Here is a 21,758-nt window from a genome sequence, read left to right on the forward strand (position 1 = left end):
AGCTGAACTACAAGAGAAGCCCTAGTTTTTAACTGATAAAAACATAATTTTTTAACTGCAGCAGCATATTATTCCATTAAACACAACTTCATTGTCTGGATAGGATTACATTTTTACTTAACCCTTTTGTCATAAATGATTCTATTGTTTCTAGTATTAGAACTCCCTCCTTTGCCAAACTTTAATCAGGCTCCTCTAAGCCTTCTTCTCAACTAGCAAGAATCCTACTAAACCAGTTTACAGACAATCCCCTTACCCTTGAAATCTAACCAAACTGTTGACACTCCCACCTTTAATACCTAACCAAGTTTTTCTCAGTAATTTTTTACCTGACTGCCTTACCCTGCCCATTAGCTACAAACCCCTGTTGTAGTAGCATCTGAGTTCAGTCTCTCTCCCCTGCTGGAACAGTCTTGAGTAAAGTCTTCTTGCCTGTTTTAACTTGTCAGTACAATTTTTCTTGACACTACACATAATCACATCACCAGTGTAGTCAATCTTAAATCAGAGATTCTGCTTGAATGAATTTTTTCTATGCACTGATATAACACTTAATTGATTTGTTTGAATATTTTATGCAAACAGCATAAATTACATTGACACCCTGTGTAAACTGTAATTGATTATTAATGTGAATTACTTATTCTGTCTTAATTAGAATTAATTTTCTAGCTAAAAAATAATGAGCAAAATTTTTAATGTAAAAAAGTGCACTGCTGCTGCTGCTGCTTAGTCACTTCAGTCGTGTCCGACTCTGTGCGACCCCATAGACGGCAGCGCACCAGGCTCCCCCGTCCCTGGGATTCTCCAGGCAAGAACACTGGAGTGGGTTGCCATTTCCTTCTCCAATGCATGAAAGTGAAAGTGAAGTCGCTCAGTCGTGCCCAACTCTTAGCGACCCCATGGACTGCAGCCTACCAGGCTCCTCCATCCATGGGATTTTCCAGGCAAGAGTACTGGAGTGGGGTGCTATTGCCTTTTCTAGTTGAGCCTTAAACACAGATAAGGTCTGGGACTCAAGAGCATCTCCCCTACAGATGCAATCCCCTCCTCTGTTTTGTTTCTTTAATTGAAGCATAGCTGATTTATAATGTTGTGTTAGTTTCAGGTGTACAGCAAAGTGATTCCACTTTACATACACATGTATCTATTCTTTTTCAGATTCTTTTCCCATTTGGGTTATTAAGGAATATTGAGCAGCACTCCCTGTGCTAAACAGGAGATCCTGGTTGGTTGTCTGTTTTAAATATAACAGTGTGTACACGTCAATCCCAAACTCCTGTTTTAAGAGGAAGAAGGTGCTATGGGCAGTGGATCCCAGCCCGTGTCGCCCCCACCTGGTCCCTACTGATGCAGAGTTAAATGCAGGTGCAGAAGCTAGTACTCTTATTGAAACAATACAGAAAAAAAGACAGAACTAAAGCATATCACCTAGTTCACTTTGAATACCAAATGCAATTTACTAAGCAGAACAGGAATAAGTTGCCCAATACATTTTAAAAGCTTAAAGAAAGTAAACTAAACAATACTAAGAGACAGTGTCAACATAAACATAATAAACCTGACAAGCAATTTCCTCTCAACAAACAAAAACTGAGGAAGTTTAGTCACCTCAAATCAAAATTAAATATCCAGAAATATTTTTAAATAATATGTAGCAAGGTCTGATCTGGCAACTTTGGTCAGCTATAAAATGGTTTCTTGCACTCACAAAAAAAGAAAACCATTTTTAGACAAAGAGATGGTAAAAATATATATTATTTCAGTTGTGGAAATTTTATCAGAATTTATGGAGAAAAGATTTTAAAAGATATTTTAAAAATGAAAGACCTTCATTTAAGCAACCAACAATTGCCTATAGAATATGAGACCTAACATATCGAACATAAATTGATTCAATATTTTTTAAATTGCTAACATTTAAATCCTTTATTTTTAATTGAGTTCTACGATAAAAGAGATACTGCAATGGCACCCCACTCCAGTGTTCTCGCCTGGAGAATCCCAGGGGTGGGGGAGCCTGTTGGGCTGCCGTCTATGGGGTCGCACAGAGTCGGACACGACTGAAGCGACTTAGCAGCAGCAGCCCTATTAACATGAGTCACATTTTATCTCAAAAGATTTTCAAAGTTACAGAGAAATGTTACCAATTCATGACCAAACAGATATATGAACTCATAACACAGCTATATTTTAATCTTCTATATCTGTCAAAGAATTCCAGCTAGACATGGAACAAAAAACAGTTCTACTACAATAGATGCTGCTCTGTTAAGTCTAAAAACCCAGATTTCTTGAAATTTTAAAACAAGAATTAATATTTCATTTATTACTGTTCCATATACATATGAAAATACTTTGTTCAACTTTCGCAGAATCTATGACGAGTGTCACGAATATGTGCTAAATATCTGGAGGACTTCCCTGGTGGTCCAGGGGATAAGAATCCTCCTGCCAATGTAGGGTACAGGGGTTTGATCCCTGGTCTGGGAAGATTCCACGTGCCTGGGGGCAACTATGCCCATACACCACTACTGAGCCCACACTCTGGAGCCCATGCCCTGCAACAGAAGCCACCACGAGGAGCCCAAGCGCTGCATCTGGGGAAAGCCCATGCGCAACAACAAAGACCCAGTGAAGCGAAAAGTAATAAAATAGTTCAGTTCAATTCAGTAGCTCAGTCGTGTCCGACTCTTTGCGACCCCATGAATTGCAGCACACCAGGCCTCCCTGTCCATCACCAACTCCCGGAATTCACCCAAACTCATGTCCATCGAGTCGGTGATGCCATCCAGCCATCTCATCCTCTGTCGTCCCCTTTTCCCCCTGCCCCCAACCCCTCCCAGCATCAGAGTCTTTTTCAGTGAGTCAACTTTTCACATGAGGTGGCCAAAGTACTGGAGTTTCAGCTTCAGCATCAGTCCTTCCAGTGAACACCCAGGACTGATCTCCTTTAGAATGGACTGGTTGGATCTCCTTGCAGTCCAAGGGACTCTCAAGAGTTCTCCAACACCACAGTTCAAAAGCATCAATTCCTTGGTGCTCAGCTTTCTTCACAGTCCAACTTTCACATCCATACATGACCACTGGAAAAACCATAGCCTTGACTAGATGGACCTTTGTTGGCAAAGTAATGTCTCTGCTTTTGAATATGCTATCTAGGTTGGTCATAACTTTCCTTCCAAGGAGTAAGCATCTTTTAATTTCATGGCTGCAATCACCATCTGCAGTGATTTTGGAGCCCTAAAAAATAAAGTCTGACACTGTTTCCACTACTTCCCCATCTATTTGCCATGAAGTGATGGGACCAGATGCCATGATCTTCGTTTTCTGAATGTTGAGCTTTAAGCCAACTTATTCACTCTCCTCTTTCACTTTCATCAAGAGGCTTTTGAGTTCCTCTTCACTTTCTGCCATAAGGGTGGTGTCATCTGCATATCTGAGGTTGTTGATATTTCTCCGGGCAATCTTGATTCCAGCTTCTGCTTCTTCCTGTCCAGCGTTTCTCATGATGCATTCTGCATAGAAGTTAAATAAGCAGGGTGACAATATACAGCCTTGACGGACTCCTTTTCCTATTTGGAACCAGTCTGTGGTTCCATGTCCAGTTCTAACTGTTGCTTCCTGACCTGCATATAGGTTTCTCAAGAAGCAGGTCAGGTGGTCTGGTATTCCCATCTCTTGAAGAATTTTCCACAGTTTATTGTGATCCACACAGTCAAAGGCTTTGGCATAGTCAATAAAGCAGAAATAGATGTTTTTCTGGAAATCTCTTGCTTTTTCCATGATCCAGCAGATGTTGGCAATTTGATCTCTGGTTCCTCTGCCTTTTCTAAAACCAGCTTGAACATCTGGAAGTTACGGTTCACGTATTGCTGAACCCTGGCTTGGAGAATTTTGAGCATAAAAATAACACTTGGAATACATATGGAAATATAAATTCTTGGAACTGGTTAAAAAGAGAACACAATTTATTTATTAATGTTTCTGGTGTTTTGCCAGTGCTCGTTGTTTGGGTCATGAAGAGTTTTATAAATTACTGTACTATCTATAAAATTTATAATTTTTATTGCCTGTGATTATGGGACATAACTCCAATAATCCAACCAACCCAAGACTTTTAACTGAACCAAAGATTTTTTTAAAAAAATAAAAGGGACACTTGCTAAACATTCAAAAATCAAGAACAAAAGCAAAAAATGGCAATGTAATTTATGTTTTCTCATAAATATCATACGGTATATGACTGAGTCAAATTTGAAACTCCAAAGAAAAGAAAGGGATATTTGTGACCTGGTGAGATAGGTAAAATAATATATGTTTAAAATAAAAATTTTCATAAAAATACAAATCAGTAACTGACATTATATATCCCTCTAACATAAACTGACAGAAATTTTAATTATAATTAAGAGTTTTATTTAAATTACATGAAAAAACTACAAGAAAAATTTGAAAAATACTTTGTTGACTTTGAAATTTGGAGCTGCTTTTAAATTTATACAATGTTCTTATGAATTCAGTGTTAATAATATGGAGTTGACACAAGAATTAGTAAATCTGCTTAACTTGGACAGACATGTTTTTGAAAGTTACATGCTTTTATTTCCAAGTCAAATCAATTCTTCTGTAAAAGATGAGATAGTTTTGTTGATGGAGACGTGAATATAATCAAAATTTTTTAAAAACTCAATTCAGCTAGTGAACTTTTACATTATGTTTAGAACTTATTTATTTCATAAATATGAAGTCTAATCAAGAATGCAAAATAAAACTTCAGCATCTAAATTGAGATCTGCTGTAAATGTAAAATACATGGCAGCTGTCAAAGACTCAGTATGAATAATAATAGTTAATAACTTTTATATTAATTACACGTTGAAGTTACATACATATTGAGTCGATTAAAATGTATTATCAACATTACCTTCACCTGTTTCTTTATACTCTCTTTAACATGGCTACTAGAAAATTTTTAAATCTTTACATATGATTTATATTCTAGTTCTATTGGGCAGCTTTGGTCAAGAAGGTCAGACACCAAACTAATGACAGCAACTATTACTGGGAGGAGACCAAAAGTGAGGGGAATAGCTTAGAACCTTTCATTTAACTGTATTAAATGGCAGAGACATTTCAGAAAGCAATTAGTAAACCATATTAAAATGTAATTTAAACACATTATGATCTGACAACTGAGAAATATTTGCATAAGTTCATAAGACCACATGCACAAGGATGTTCACTGTAGGATTGTTTTTAATAAAATCGTAAATAAATCATGATGTATTTACACTATGTAAACCCTGCAGCAACTAAAAGGATTCTAAAATGAAAACAAAAATCTTCAAAGCACACCAGTGAGAACTGCAAAGTACTTTCAGCAGGGAATATCTTCATCCTAACCCCCGCCCTAAGAGACCTGACCACGCCTAGGATGGCCTCTAGCAGCCTAAAGGCCCTGTGTCGGGGACAATCTAGCTTCCCCATGAGTTCCATTCCGCAAAAGCTCAGAGCTTCCAAAAGAATTTACTGTTTGTTCTAGCCAACACCCAAGACCATAGGCCCTTGACCTCCCTTTGGTAGCACATTTACTAAAAAGGCTGACAATTGTGAATCCTTCCTCTGTCCCGCTGACATGCTTTGGATCTCCCACAACTCAGGAGTGTCCTTCCCAAGGACCTGAAAGTCACTCCTTTGAAATGCAATTATCAGGAAGAATAGAGCCAAGGCCTTCCAGTCTTGGTGAGAAGGTGGGATCCTAACTTTCATAACTGCCAGCTAGCAGACACAGTGCCTAATCTCATTTACACCAACCTGCTTTTTGCCATTTTTCACTTCCCTGACTCTACTTGAGCACTCTGCCTCCCTCATCCTCCCTTCAAAAGCCCAGTCACCTCTGCAGAAATCAGAATGGAGCTCAGTTCTTGACCCCACTGTCAGGAGTTATTAGATAAAATCTGTTTTAATTGTTTTTAACTAATGTCTAGCTTTGTTCATCTTTGACACTAGTGAATGAAAAAAATCAAGTTGTAGGTAGATATATGTATACTGCATGACATTTATTTGAAATATACCACTCACATCAGTAATTCCAATCTCTTACAGGTAAAATTTATAAGAGCCTAGCTGATGCTGGTGGTAAAGAACCCAAATGCCAATGCAGGAGATGTAAGAGATGAAGGTTCGATCCCTGGGTTGGGAAGATTCCCTGGAGGAGGGCATGGCAACCCACTCCAGTATTCTTGCCTGGAGAATTCCATGGACAGAGCAACCTGGCGGGCTACAGTCCCGGGGGTCACTAAGAGTCAGACACGACTGAAGCGACTTAGCATGCACACACAGCTTTACATATAGTATTTTAGATAGTTGCATGGGGAGAATGTATTTAGGTACATTAATCTCAATGAATGCATGATGTATTTTGAATAAAATGTACTGATGTCTACAACTTTAAAATTCATTTTTTAAAAATAAGACAGACTGAAGGATGAACAGATATGCAATAAAGAAAATACAATAAAATTTTAATTGTGGAACCTACGTGGTTGGTGTTGGGTAGTCAATGTAAAAGTATCAATGTTTCTTTATGTTTCAAAATTATACGTTCAAAAAATTACCCTTAAAAAATAAATACATCTGCTAATATATTTTAACTCTTTAGCTATTAAAAATGTGGGAAGTTTGGACAAAGCCATATTTCTAAAGCAGAATTTAGATAATTAGATCTATTAAATTTAATAAATAAGGAACAACTAACTCATCCCACTAGGAATAACCCCTATTGTACTTTCAGACTGTGCCATCCAGCCTCCAAGGGGCACGGAGTGCCACCCTCAAGCTCTGAGGTGTGGTGTTTTATCCAACATCAGATGTGGCAGGAGGAGTCAGTCCCTCCCAGAGTTGGGGGCTGTAGTGATTTTTTTCCCATGAACTACTTGTTAGATAAAAAGAGTACATGACTACTGAGATTATTTCCGTATTTTAGGAGATTTTTTTCTTTAAAAAGGTATAGATTTTCTATCTTATTAATCTTTGTCTTATCCCAGGTTCTCTGGCAAACAGGGCCTGAAACGATGACTGGAATGCTAAGGCTTTCCTTGAGTATTGCATACACAGGGCATCAAGAGTGAAAAAAAGTAAACTGAGGCAAGGAACCATGTAAAGTCCTGGCTTGGGGACTTCCCTGGAGGTCCAGTGGTTAAGACTCCACACTTCCACTGCAAGAGGCATGGGTTCAATCCCTGGTCAGGGAATGAAGATCCTGCATGCTACGTGGACAATAAACAAATAAATACTATTTTTTATAGTGCTGGCTACCACTTTATAACAAGCTATAAAAAGACAGAGTAGGCCACTTGGCAAATGCATCCACCTGGTACTCTCCTCGGAACACCTGACACACTATAAAAAGAAACAGAGTAGTCCATGGAGGGAAAAGAGGAATTTATCTGGCAGGTTCCCTCCTGTCCCCCATTCCTCAAAGACCAAGCTCACACCACTAGGAATAACCTCTACCGCACTTGCAGACTGTGTCATCCAGCCTCCACAGGGGCACGGAGTGCCACCCTCGAGCTCTGTGGTGCAGTGCTTCATCCAAGATCGGAAGCGGAGAAGGAGTCAGTCCCTCGCAGAGTGTGGTTCATCACCTGCAAGGCAGCGGCCACTGTGAGGTACTGGCTCAGGTGAAGCCACAGGCCGGCCTCCAGAGGCAGGGCAAGGGAACACTTGGTCCAGGAGGCACACGGTGTCCAGAGACTCCGAGAAGGCATGTTTCACACCACAGGATGTGAGGAAGTTAAGACTTTTAAAAAATTCTTCCACACGGGGTTAAAAGCCAGGGTGAATCCGAGCCCTGAGAATCATTCTCAGTTATAGCATTTACATCTCATACTTCACCACTGTGCTTTGGGGATGACACCCTGAAATGCTAAGCCTCACAACAGTCAAACCTGGGAATTCCCTGGCGGTTCAGTGGTTACCTCCGGCCCAGGGTTCAATACCTGGTCAGGGAACTAAGACGCCATAAGCCAGGTGGCATGGCCGCCCCCCCCAAAAAGACAATCAAAACCCAGGTTAACAGGGACCTTGAAAACCCTTACAGAACTGAAAGAAATCTAAGAAGGAAAAACTCGGCGCTCTCCTAAGCTTCTCCTTTACTTTCACACCCCTTCCAACACCCACTGGATATTCTACAATTCAGCTCAATTCTGATGCTATCTACCTGGAGACAGCATCACATATCACAGGTTGGGGCTCAGTCCCACAAGACTGCTCCCACCCCACTTCAGATGCCCATCACAAGCCAGGTTTTCAGCCGTGCTTCTGACCAACCAGCTATAAACCAGGAGTTCCCACGACCCCTCCTCAGGTTCAATCAGTTTGCTAGAGCAGCTCACAGAACCTAGGAAAACAGCTTGCTTACTTTTATAAATTTATTATAAAAGCATATGATAAAAGATGAACATTCAGAGGGAAGAGATGTGTAGGCAAGGCGTAGTGGAAAAGCTTAGAGTGTCCATGCCCTCTCTGGGCACTGCCACTCTCTCAGCACCTCCATACGTTCACCAACCCCAAAGCCCTCCATACCCCATGAGTGCCTGCTAAGTCGCTTCAGTCGTGTCTGACTCTCTGCGACCCTATGGACTGTAGCCCGCCAGGCTCCTCTGTTCATGGGATTATCCACGCAAGAATACTGGAGTGGGTTGCCATGCCCTCCTTCAGGGGATCTTCCCAACCCAGGGATTGAATCCACCTCTTTTATGTCCCCTGCATTGGCAGGTGGGTTCTAAACCACTTGCGCCACCTGGGAAGGCCCCATACCCCATACTCTTGGGATTTTTATAGTGGTTTTATCATATTGCCATGATCAACCATCAGCTCCACTTCCAGTCCATCTCCCCTCTCTAGACAGTGGGAACAGGCTGAAAATTCCAAACTTCTAATCACAGCTTAGTCTTTCTGGTGACCAGCCCTCAACCAGGAGCCCACCCAGAATCACCTCAAAAGTGATAAAAACAAAAGACATCTCTATCTATCACCAGGAAATTCCAAGGGATTTAGGAACTCTGTGTCAGGAACTGAGGTCAAAGGCCAAACATTAGGGAAAAAAAAGATGCTCCTACTGCTCTTATCACTGAGGAAATTACAAGGGTTTTAGGAACTCTGTGCCAAGAACTGGGGGGTAGAGACCAGTACAGATATTTTCTATTATCTCACAGAGTCAAATTACAAAACATTACTCCAGCCATACTGTGTGAATCTCTATACAATCTAAATTTACACACATTTTCTTTAAAAAGCTCTCAGCCATCTATTAAGGAACATTGGCCAAGTCTTGTCTTTGGGGTAAGAAACTGTGAGCTAAAGGAGACTGCCCCAGAAGCTGGTTGGGAGGAGTCTAGCCTTCTGTTAAATTTGGTATACTAAAAATGTTGCTAAAGCTACTTGTCTTTAGACATTTTTTCATTTAATCATTTTTCAGTACAGTTAATATGGATGTTCCCCCAGCATGTAACTGCTAGGAAATGTGGGTGAGATACCTCCCACATCCTGGAAGGAGACAGAGAGTAGGAATCTGATAATTTTCAGAAGCTACTAAGGCTTCTTCTTCACTGTAGTACCCTAGATCGAAGATGAGGAAACCCAATGCACACAGGGAAGTAACTCAATATCAGCACAAAGTTAAGACACATTATTTAATGAGTATGAGTAGGGGCAATACATATGTCATCAGATGGATGAGAAAAAAGGAAGTGTGTGGTGCCAAGAGGTGCCAGTATCTATCATTTAACATGAGGGGAACCAGTCTAAGAATGAAGTCAATCTTGTGGAGGACAGAAAAAGTAGAAAGAAACTGGGCTCATAATGACATCTTTTAAACTGCTAACACCAGTCAATCCTGAAGCCTGTATTTTCTAGTTACATATGCTAATATTAATAAAATTCAAATTCACAGTCCAATATTTTTACCAATACTTGAACAAAGGGAGAATATATATGTATACCTATGTCTGATTCATGCTAAGGTTTGACAGAAAACAACAAAATTCTATAAAGCAATTATCCTTCAATTAAAAAAATAAATTTTTTGAAAAGCATATTAACTGATATAAAAAGTTTTTAATCTTTCTTTCCATTGTGTTTATCCTGTTTGCCTATTTCACATTGCTTAAATCACCACTTGTCCACACTTTATTTTTAAATGAGGATTCAAGTAAGAGGCAAGATGTAAACACAGTTCATTCTCTAAAAAGTAGAGGCTGAACACCATTATGATTTCAATTATTCCATACTAACTTTCCCAAAGCATAAAGCATATTGCCAGATTAATCTCTTGTTGTTTTGTTGTTATTCAGTCATGTCCGACTCGTTGCAACCCCATGGACTGCAGCACACCAGGCTCCTCTATTCTTCACTATATCCCAGAGTTTGCTCAAATTCATCTCCATTGATATCCCAGAGTTTGCTCAAATTCATGTCCATTGAGTCAGTGATGCTAAATAACCATCTCATCCTCTGCCACCCTCTCCTTTTGCCTTCAGTCTTTCCCAGCATCAGGGTCTTTTCCAATGAGTCTGCTCTTCGCATCAGGGGGCCAGAGTATTGCAGTTTCAGTTTAGCAACAGTCCTTTCAATGAATATTCAAGATTGCTTTCCTTTAAGATTGACTGGTTTGATCTCCTTGCAGTCCAAGGAACTCTCAAGAGTCGTCTGCAGCACCACAATTTGAAAGTATCAATTCTTCAGTGCTCAGCCTTATTTATGGCCCTTTCCCATGAGTGCCCATCTCTGGAAAAAAGCAAGCAATTCTCTATATTCAGGAGAGAATTTGGTAATTCAGTCTCCTAGAGTCCTGGATAATAAGTAATTTCAAACAAGGCTCAAGATATTTGGAGGGATGCGTATAGGAGGGTCAGTATTCAAATAACTAGGATTGTTTTTTACTGGTCTGATTTCAGGTTAAAGTTGAACATACTCACTTCCAAGTCAGGAATTCAAAAGAATAGTCCCAGTATATAGGCTTCCTCAAACGCCATTCTTTATCCTGAGAACTACAGGCAAATATTTTGGGGAGAATTATTTTCACTAGTATTTTTAAAAGATGTAGGGATACACGTGTCGTCTTTTCCCTGTTTAGCAGATTGGGCTCCTGACATTGGTGAATAATCTGGACTGGGAAATAACTTAGAGACCTACTTATTCCATGACCCAAATCTTCATAAAAGAGCCTGAAAGGACACGAGATAGCCTCCTAAATTCTTAATATACTTTTCTTTGGTGAAAAAAAGAACATGATGTCTCTGATTCCTTACAGTTATATTAAAAAGAGTCACTAAAGAGAAAAAAAAATTCACCACTTAATTGGTCACAAATTTAAAAAAAAACAAAACATCATAGTTCCCATTCAAATATCTTTTAAGGCTTAACTATAATATCAAAGTCTATTCAAGACCACATAACAATACAATGAAAATGAATCCATAAAAAGCTGACATGATAGGTACTTAGAGATTGATTTGAATATCAAAGGATGTCAGGCCTTTGGGAAGAGTTAAGAAACCCACAAATATTTTGCAAAAATGCTCCTTTTTATGATGGTGCTGTCAATAAAAGCATATATAAAGAAGCCTTAAATGCCATAATTTTCATTTGATTTTGCTCAAATAACCATTTTTTCATATCCCTAACTCTCTTTTTCTATAACATTTACTACTAATTATGGTCCCTTTTTAATAGACTGCCTCCATACAAGTGAAATGAATTAATAAATAAATATATTTAGGTTAATGATGACCACTTATCTCACTATCAAAGAAGGTGCTGCAGCTATGGAAGAGTAAGGACTAGACTGAATCGTGTGGTGCTGAATTGGAGTATTGGTATGAAACCATGGTTTTTAATGGAGATTAAAAAATACAAATATATTAATAAATACATATCCTAACCCTGATCACAGAAGGGTTAAAAGGAGTAACACTGCAGTAATAATGAGCTTACTTAGTGCCCAGATCTTGGTTTTTAAATAGTATTTTCCATTAAAAAGGTATCAGGACCCTTGGCTAATTTCAATAACTGGGGCAAAGAAGATCTTACTGTGTCAGATAGTGCTCAAAAATTCATGGGGATTGTCAAAAAGATACAGAAGCCCTTGTAAAGAGGTTTCCATTGGTCAAATCTAAGGCAATCTGAGCATCACAATAAATAATAACAGATCACAACCCATTAAATAAAAATTTAAGAATCTGTAAAAATTAACAAGTAAATGAGAGGAGGAAAAGTTCTAGCTTAACCTCAAAATGCTAACTAATAAATACAGACGCAATAAGAAAATCACCTTTTAGCAACAATCAAAGCTAAAACTACTGGGTGAAAGTTTGATTAAATACAAGATTGCTGCTGCTGCTGCTAAGTCGCTTCAGTCATGTCCGACTCTGTGCGACCCCATAGACGGCAGCCCACCAGGCTCCCCCATCCCTGGGATTCTCCAGGCAAGAACGCTGGAGTGGGTTGCCATTTCCTTCTCCAATGTGTGAAAGAGAAAAGTGAAAGTGAAGTCGCTGAGTCATGTCCGACTCTTAGCAACCCCATGGACTGCAGCCCACCAGGCTCCTCCCTCCGTGGGATTTTCCAGGCAAGAGTACTGGAGTGGGGTGCCATTGCTTCAGGTTACATGTGCTTTAATTTGCTTCCTGGGGGTCCTGGAGGCTGCTCTCCAGGCGGAGGCGCTAGGCTGGGCTCTCCTGCAGGGGGCCCCCATGCCAGCCCTGCAGACCCTCGGGAAGAGCTGTGTCGTCCTCCAGGCTGCCTGTGCCTCCACGAGCTCCTTGTAGGTGATCTTCTCTGCGAACGGCTGCGGCCTGAGCAGCTCCACCATGTTGGCCCGCTCCAGCACCTCCTTCTCCAACAGCTGCCTAGATATCTGCATAGTCTCAAAATATCTCCACATAGATAGTTTTTAAATACAAAGGCAAAATTAATAATTTTACTGTGAAGAAACCCAGTAGACTTCAATATATTCAAATAATTAAACTTACTGTCACTAATAACAGGATAAATTGATACCAAATCCCTCCTAAGGATACAGTGTAAGAATTATTTCTGTGACAGTTCTGCCAAAAATGTATAGCCTAAATCTACTCATGAGAAAACACCAAACAAATGCAAATTGAAGAACACTACATAAATGACTGGCCTATAATTTTAAGAATATTAAAATACTGCACAGAAAACAAGCAAAGACTAAGAAGTTGTTCAAGATTAAAGGAAACTAAAGAGACATGACAACTATATACAACATTCTTGGACTAGCAGAAAAAATGTTCCCATATTCATTTTTTTAAAGTTCCTACAGATTATCATGCTAAGTGAAGTAAGCCAGATAAACAAAATACTATATGGTATCACTTACACATGGAATCAAAAAAAAAAAAAGACACAAATGAACTTACATACAAAACAGAAACAAATTCAGAGATGTAGAAAAGAAACTATGGCTACTGAAGAGGAAGGAAGGGGATAAATTACAAGGTTGGGATTAATGTATACTCTAATACTATATATAAAATAGATAACCAATAAGGACCTACTGTGTAGCACAAGGTATATTCTATATAATAACCTATAATGGAAAAGAATCTGAAAAAGAATGTGTGTGTATACACACACACACACACACATATAAAACCAAATCACCCTGCTATACAGCAGAAATTAACACAACACTGTAATCAACTGTACTTCAATTTTTTTTAATTTTAATTTATTTTTGCCATAAAGGGTATCATTGGGACAACTCACTCAAGTTGAGTGAGATCTGTGCATTAGATAATAATATTATATCAATGTTAATTTCCTAATTATGATGGTTGTACTTTTGTACTTTATAGAAACTTATCCTTATGTTCAGGAAATATTACATAATGCAGACTTTAGAGTAATGAAGCACCATGTCAGCAGCTTATTCTCATCTGGTTCAGAAAAATTACACACACACACACACACAAATGTTGTAAAGTGTGTGGAAATTCTTTGTACTATTCTTTGAATTTTTCTGTAAATTTGAAATAATCTCAAAATATAACATTAAGAAGTTTAAGTTAAAAAGTTCAAGAAAATATTTTAATGATTGTCAAGTATCAAAAATTGCAAGTATATACTTACATATAGATTTAGCATCACAGTAAATGACATACATTGTTTATACATTGATGGTGAGAATACAAACTTGTATTAGCCTCTGCAGAGGGCAATTCCTCAACATTATTCATCAAAATGATAAATGCACATACCTTGAGACCCTATTCCAAGATATCCTAAGAATATATCATCACATATGATTATAATATGTGGATATTCATTGTAGCTTTGTTATGATTATAATATGTGGATACTCATTGTAGCTTTGTTTGTAATAAGATACCAAACAATTTAAATATCCATTAATACAGAACTGGTTAAGTACAACTGGCAAATTCACACAATGGAATATTATGTTTTAAAAAGAATGAGGTAGCGGAGTTCCCTGGTGGCCCAGTGGTTAAGATTCTGGTCCCTCACTGCTCTGGCTAAGGTTCAACCCTTGGTCACAGAACGATGAGATCCCACAAGACAAACAGAGCAGCCAAAAAAAAAAAAAAGATGAGGTAGTTCTAAATATACTCAAAAGATATTTCAAAAATAAGCATTTATAAATTAATTAAAACCAATAAAATTCGAAAATCACATTAACATGTTAGTGATATTTTACTGAAATTAAAATGCTAATCACAATATAAACATTGTACCAAAAGATACGGCACGAGTTCTTTCATGTCCAACAATCTTCTTCTCCAATACAACATGTGCATGTGTGTGTGTGTGCACACTCAGTCGTGTCAGACTCTTTGCAAACCCAAGACTCAATACTTTGACTATCCTTAATGTGAACAGAAAAACCTTCATTTGGTAGAACACCCCATTTTGTCTACCTCTGTTCTCATCTGCAGACATGAAATCCTGTATTAGTACTCAATTTTATGGTGGCCATCCAAAAGATCCAACATATGCATACATACTTTTACTCATATCATTTAAAAGAAAACACAAAATTCTAAGTTTCTCTGAGAATTTATAAACCCCTGAAAACATGTCCAAACATCTCTAAGGACCTAAAACCTATCTGGAAAACACTTATCCCGCCAACTGAGAGAGATTTTTATCATTTCCTTTTCATATCCTTTATCTTCCCCTCTTCAATACCGCTTTCCTTTCAACCTACGACACACTACCTTTAAAAAAAAACCAACCAAAAAGTCTCTCTGGTGCCCTGCTATCCCTCAAGATACCACTCCTTCCCTTCGAAACCACATTTCCGTATTGATTTACATACATTATTTACTTCATACACTGCCTCCATCTGCCTGTTTCCAGTCATCACATAGCCATTACAATACGGCTTTTGTTCCAAACACTTTCTGAAACTATACTCTCAAGTATTACCAAAACCTGCAAACTGTAATGTTCCAGCAGCTACTTCTTGACTTCTCTAAAGCACTTGAGAGCCAAAGGGCTTATCTAAGACTCAACTACAAGTTTTTCAAAATCCCTTCATTTAGTCATAAAATGTTTTTTAATTTATCCTGTTTGACTTACAACTCAAAAAGGACAAAGTTACTGCCTTTTTATGCCACAGTTTAGTGAAGGAAAATCAGGTAAATGTTAATAGATAAAATATAGTTGAACAACCTGAGGGAGAATTAATGGTCTCATCTTATACTTCATCACAATGAAAAGGAATCAGAAAGAATCAAAGATTTCTTTGTTTTTCTAAAGACTGTAAGAATAGCCATGAGAATCAGGAGGTCTAGGGCTCTCTATTAATTTCCAAGGACTGCTGCAACAAAGTATTAATACCACAAATGCTTAGAACAACAGAATTTATTGTCTCACTGTTTGGAGACCAGAAGTTCAAAATCAAGGTGTCAGGAGGGCCTGATGTAAGAGATAGATGGGCCCCAGGTTAGACATTTACAACTAGCCTCCTGTTTGCATTTCCTGGGACAGGAGATGGTGGGCTCCAGCTGAGGTGTTTACAATCAGCTTCCTGTTTGCCCTCCAAATCGGAAGAAACAACACAAACAGGATAAACGTGTTTGTCTCTTGGAAACACCTTAAGGCAACAGTCATGGCAAGGACAAAGAGGTGCAAAATTCTGTTTGAATAAAGGATTAAGATCTCTGCTCCCCTTCTTTTGGAACAAGGGATAGACAATACATGCACAGAAAGGCTCCCTGTGGGTCTAAAGTCAGGGGATGTCGCGAGGCTCTAATGTGTCTTGTTCCTCCGAGAAGCCTTCACTTCGAGATCCATCTTGGCTGAGAGGCGCAAGCCACCCCAGGGGAAGGTCCCAGGGTAGGTCAGGTGTGGGAAAAGAAGCCAGACAATTGGCCTGAAGGAAGACAAAGACCCAGAAGAACTGACAGACACAAATGACTAAACCGCTTCTCTATTGTGCTCCTCACTAGGGGGAACACCCGTCCCCTCTCTCCAGGGGTCCATCTCTGCCTTGCTTGTCTTAACTAAACAGTTTCTCTGTGTGCTCTCCCACTTGCTGTTGTGCTATGTCTCTAATAACAAACTCTGTACCTGCATTTATACTTTTTTGCCTCCGTGATAAATGAATTTCTCATTAGGGGCAAAGATCCAGGGAAAAACAGCTTCTAGCCCCTAGCCCTTGCTGTTTTGGTGGGTAGGATTCCTGGTTTTCATCCAGGCTGTCCAGGTTCAATTCCCAGGCAGGTAATTAAGATACTGCTTCACACCACCACTCACTGCTGTCTCGCTGAGATCAGGCCATGTTTTCTCAGAAGATCTAGGAGAGAATCCTTCTGTGCCTCTTTCTGGCATCTAGTGATTGCCACCAATCCTTGGTGCTCCTAGGCTTGCAGCTTACTCTGATCTCTGCCTCCACTGTCAGAAAGTCTTTTCCTCTCTGTATCTCTCTGTCTCTCTTCATAACCAGCCACTGGAATCAGGGTCCACCCTAATCCAGTATGACCTCAACAGACTTGAAGAGACTTGAAGTGTCCAGTAAAGTTCAACAGAATGAAAATATACTTATTAGGGCTCTTTCAGTTAGTAAAGAAACCAAATATAAACTAGCTTAAGTAAAAATGGTTTTCCTGGTGAACTAGATATTAAATACTATGAATTATTGTTAACTGTTTGGTGTAATAGAAAAAGCAAGAGAGTTCCAGAAAAACATATATTTCTGCTTTATTGACTATGCCAAAGCCTTTGACTGTGTGGATCACAATAAACTGTGGAAAATTCTTCAAGAGATGGGAATACCAGACCACCTGATCTGCCTCTTGAGAAATCTGTATGCAGGTCAGGAAGCAACAGTTAGAACTGGACATGGAACAACAGACTGGTTCCAAATAGGAAAAGGAGTTCATCAAGGCTGTATATTGTCACCCTGTTTATTTAACTTATATGCAGAGTACATCATGAGAAACGCTGGACTGGAAGAAACACAAGCTGGAATCAAGACTGCTGAGAGATATATCAATAACCTCAGATATGCAGATGACATCACCCTTATGGCAGAAAGTGAAGAGGAACTCAAAAGCCTCTTGATGAAAGTGAAAGTGGAGAGTGAAAAAGTTGGCTTAAAGCTCAATATTCAGAAAATGAAGATCATGGCATCCAGTCCCACCACTTCATGGGAAATAGATGGGGAAACAGTGTCAGACTTTATTTATCTGGGCTCCAAAATCACTGAAGATGGTGACTGCAGCCATGAAATTAAAAGATGCTTACTCCTTGGAAGGAAAGTTATGACCAACCTAGATAGCATATTCAAAAGCAGAGACATTACTTTGCCAACAAAGGTTCATCTAGTCAAGGCTATGGTTTTTCCTGTGGTCATGTATGGATGTGAAAGTTGGACTGTGAAGAAAGCTGAGCGCCGAAGAATTGATGCTTTTGAACTGTGGTGTTGGAGAAGACTCTTGAGAGTCCCTTGGACTGCAAGGAGATCCAACCAGACCATTCTGAAGGAGATCAGCCCTGGGATTTCTTTGGAAGGAATGATGCTAAGGCTGAAACTCCAGTACTTTGGCCACCTCATGCGAAGAGCTGACTTATTGGAAAAGACTCTGATGCTGGGAGGGATTGAGGGCAGGAGGAGAAGGGGACAACAGAGGATGAGATGGCTGGATGGCATCACTGACTCGATGGACGTGAGTCTGAGTGAACTCCGGGAGTTGATGATAGACAGGGAGGCCTGGCGTGCTGCAATTCATGGGGTCGCAAAGAGTCGGACATGACTGAGTGACTGATCTGATCTGATCTGATAGGAGAGAGCATTTATTTTAAGACATACATGCTGAAGTATTTAGAGGTAAAATGGCATGAAAGCTGCAACATATTTTCAGAGTCCAAAAAAAAAATTGCATACATAGGGGGGTGGGGAATACAGACAAATGAGGTAAAATATTAGAAACTATTGAATTTTTGATGATAATTGGATTATTCTTTCAATTTCTCTGTATGTAGGAAACTTTTCAAAATAAAAAGCTAGTAGGAAATGAGGGTCTATTTTCACTAGGACATGCAGGCTTGTAACTGACTCCAAGGTGATTAGACCTAGAGTTAAAAGAATGTCAAAAGATGAATATATAGGTCTTTCACCTCCATACTTTCCTATATACAACATTCCTCTCCAGCAATCACCAAAGGAAGCATGATGTTTCTCACAATATTTTTTCCCCCAGTTAACCTCTCTCTCTAAATGAGAGGCAGGAGAGTATCAGGAGATTGGCACAGGTTCCCCAGTCCAGTCAATGTACTAAATCAGAGAAAGGATTAAGGGATTAAGGGCTGAGTAAATTAACTCCCACTTCAATTTATCTTAACTCTTAATTCCCTTCTCATATTTAGTAAGGAAGAGAATGAGAAACTATAGTAGAACACAAAAACAGCCCCAAATCAGTAACATTAAATGTATTATATTCTAGAGTCTAATATCATCCTTTGGAGAAGAGATTAGCTACCATGATAGAAAAGAAACAGGTATAGATGGATCATTACCTGCCACAGGCTGACAGCACAGGAAAAAAAATCTGGGAAAACAGGATATTCACCTAACAAAGATGGGAGGAAGAAAAGAGAAAAGGAAGGAGATAAGGACACGACTGAGTGACTGAACTGAACTGAACTGAAGGAAAGTAATAAAAAAAGAGAGTAAATGAGTGAAACAGGGCAGAGGCTAAACTGCTATGCCCATGCCCGTGCCCAGAGCTGTCTCTAGGGATCTCACTAAATTGATTCCAGCTCCAAAAGTCCTTCTCAACTTCATTCTAAAACTTGTTACAAATCTGAAGTTATGAGGAGCACATAAATGGTACTAAGGATCCTGGCCAGTTGGGAAAACACAGAAGACCCTCTGCGCCAACAAGAAATGAACCCATTCACGTGTAAAATTTATTAAATATCACAATTCTCAAAAAGTTCCTTCAAAAGGGTTTAGTTTAAGACACAGTGTTGATTTGCATTGGTATCTTAGGGAGAGAAGCTGCATTCTGTATATGACTAGTATATGTATATGACTAGTATATGAGGCTCTCTCCCTGAAACTCTTTTCAACCAAAAAATGAATAAAATGTTATTTAGAAAAATGTAATCTTAATGGTGTGCCTTTCAAAAGGCCAAATAAACATCCATGAACACTCCAGATAATTTTTTCAACTACCTGGAAAATATTAATCTCTTACAATGCAACAAGAACCATAATCATTATTTTAGTTCAATTCAACAGCAGGGGAATTTGTTAAATGTTTGGTTTTCCTACAGTTATACATTTTCAAATCTAATTGATTTGAAGTTACTCCAATGTACTATAATGAATTAACAATTTTACTCATTTAAAGTTCACCTCTCCAATTTTAATGCTGATAATGCATTTTAAGACTTTTTTTTTAATTAAATCTTTAAAAAAAAATCAAACCTTTAAACACAATTCATTTTGGTACTGGAAGTAAAGACCATTATTTGACCAATAAGTTTACGATGAATAACCTTAGACATATGCCTATTACAAAATACAAGATTTAGATGACATGGTTACTAATTCAATCATTAAAGATAAATTATGACCACAAAAAAATCTGAATTGCCAATGATCTAGCGGTGCTATTAATGTTTCAACTATTTTCAAATATAACATATTCATTATTGAATATAATCAATTTAAATAATATTGTAATAAGACTCATCAAGTATAACTTGTACAGTCTTACCTGTATGATGGAGGTCTAATGTTGTCTTTGTAGATGCTTCCAAACAATATTTTTCCCTGTAATTATCCCCATGATTAATTCCTTTAGCACATTCTTTAGTAGGCAAATTAAAATTGCATGTTCTGGGATCATTTTGTGGCTGGAGAAAATTATTCTTATTTGCAGCAACCTAAAAAAACAAAGTATGTATTTTATGCTGATATTAAACCTAATTTCCCATATTTTTACATAATAGATTTCCAATTTAAAATACTGAATATGAGGTACTAGTTTCTCATATCTAAATAGGGAATAGATATTTTAAAATAAACTAAAATTATAATTTTATTTTTTAAAACTAGTTTTATTATGTTATAAAAGCTGCAAGCTGGTAAAGAATCCAACTGCAACGCAGGAGACCTGGGTTCAACCCTTGGGTTGGGAAGATCCCCTGGAGAAGGGAAAGGCTATCCACTCCAGTATTCTGGCCTGGAGAATTCCATGGACTGTATAGTCCATGGGGTTGCAAAGAGTTGGAGGGGACTAAGTGACTTTCACTTTCACTTTTAAAAGCTGAAAGATACCACAGAATGAAAATTATGCTTACAATTATAGTGTATTTTAAGCAACAGATCAAATGAGGTTTTAAACAAGTCACAATGTGCCATTCTCAGTCAACTGCTTATTTTTCTTGCTAAATTTCTCAATATTAAAAGCAACACTTAAATATTGTTAATTTTTTACATGGCTAATGATATACTGCCACGGTATTGTTTTAACAGTACCTTATATTTTAGAGTCAAATACTAAAATATTTACAAATGAGAAGAGATTCCTGGAAGCTGTGTCAAAATAATGAGTTGGGAAAAAAGGGGGAGGGAGCTGGAAGGTAAAAATGAAGCAAGAGGGGTCACAAACTGACAACTGCCAAGGCTGGGTGATGTGTACATGGGGGTTCTTCATATACTCTTTCTCTATTTTTATTATGCATCAATTTTCTGTTGCTGCTGTAACAAATTACAACAAACTTAGTGGCTTAAAACAACACAAATGTATTGTCTTATAATTCTCTAAGTCTGAACTCTGACTTGGCTCTTCAAGAGGGTCTAAGACAGAACACATTTCCTTGGCTTTCCAAACTTCTAAAAGCTACCAACATGGCTCCACTTCACAGTCAGTGCCTCTGCATCTCTCTGCCCCTGCTTCCTTAATCACATCTCTTTCTCTAACTCTCATCTGTCTCCCTCTTCTACTTTTAAGGACCTTTGTGATTATATTAGGCCCACTTTGATGAGCCAGAATGACCACCCTCCCTCCCATCTCAAGGTCCTCAAACATTAATCACTTAGTCAAGAGTCCCTTTTGCCATGTGAGGTTAATACATTCACGGGTTTCCACGGATTAGGATGTGGACGTTTTTAGAAGATCATTTTTCTGTCTACAAGAGTATGTTTGATGTCTTTTTTAAATAACAGCTCACAATAACAGACACAGCTG

General features: G+C 38.6%; 1 protein-coding gene across 3 annotated transcripts in view; it reads right to left on the reverse strand.

Moving 5' to 3' along the window:
- RAD54B (RAD54 homolog B) overlaps positions 1–21,758 on the reverse strand; it is a 118,136-nt gene that overhangs the window by 73,087 nt on the left and 23,291 nt on the right. For all 3 annotated transcript variants that reach the window (XM_070382974.1, XM_070382976.1, XM_070382977.1), the window contains one exon: positions 20,283–20,451. In XM_070382974.1, the coding sequence (XP_070239075.1) occupies positions 20,283–20,451 (169 nt within the window). The remainder of the gene's footprint in view (positions 1–20,282; positions 20,452–21,758) is intronic.

Source organism: Bos mutus, chromosome 14, assembly GCF_027580195.1.
Source record: "Bos mutus isolate GX-2022 chromosome 14, NWIPB_WYAK_1.1, whole genome shotgun sequence".
Taxonomy (NCBI): Eukaryota; Metazoa; Chordata; class Mammalia; order Artiodactyla; family Bovidae; genus Bos; species Bos mutus.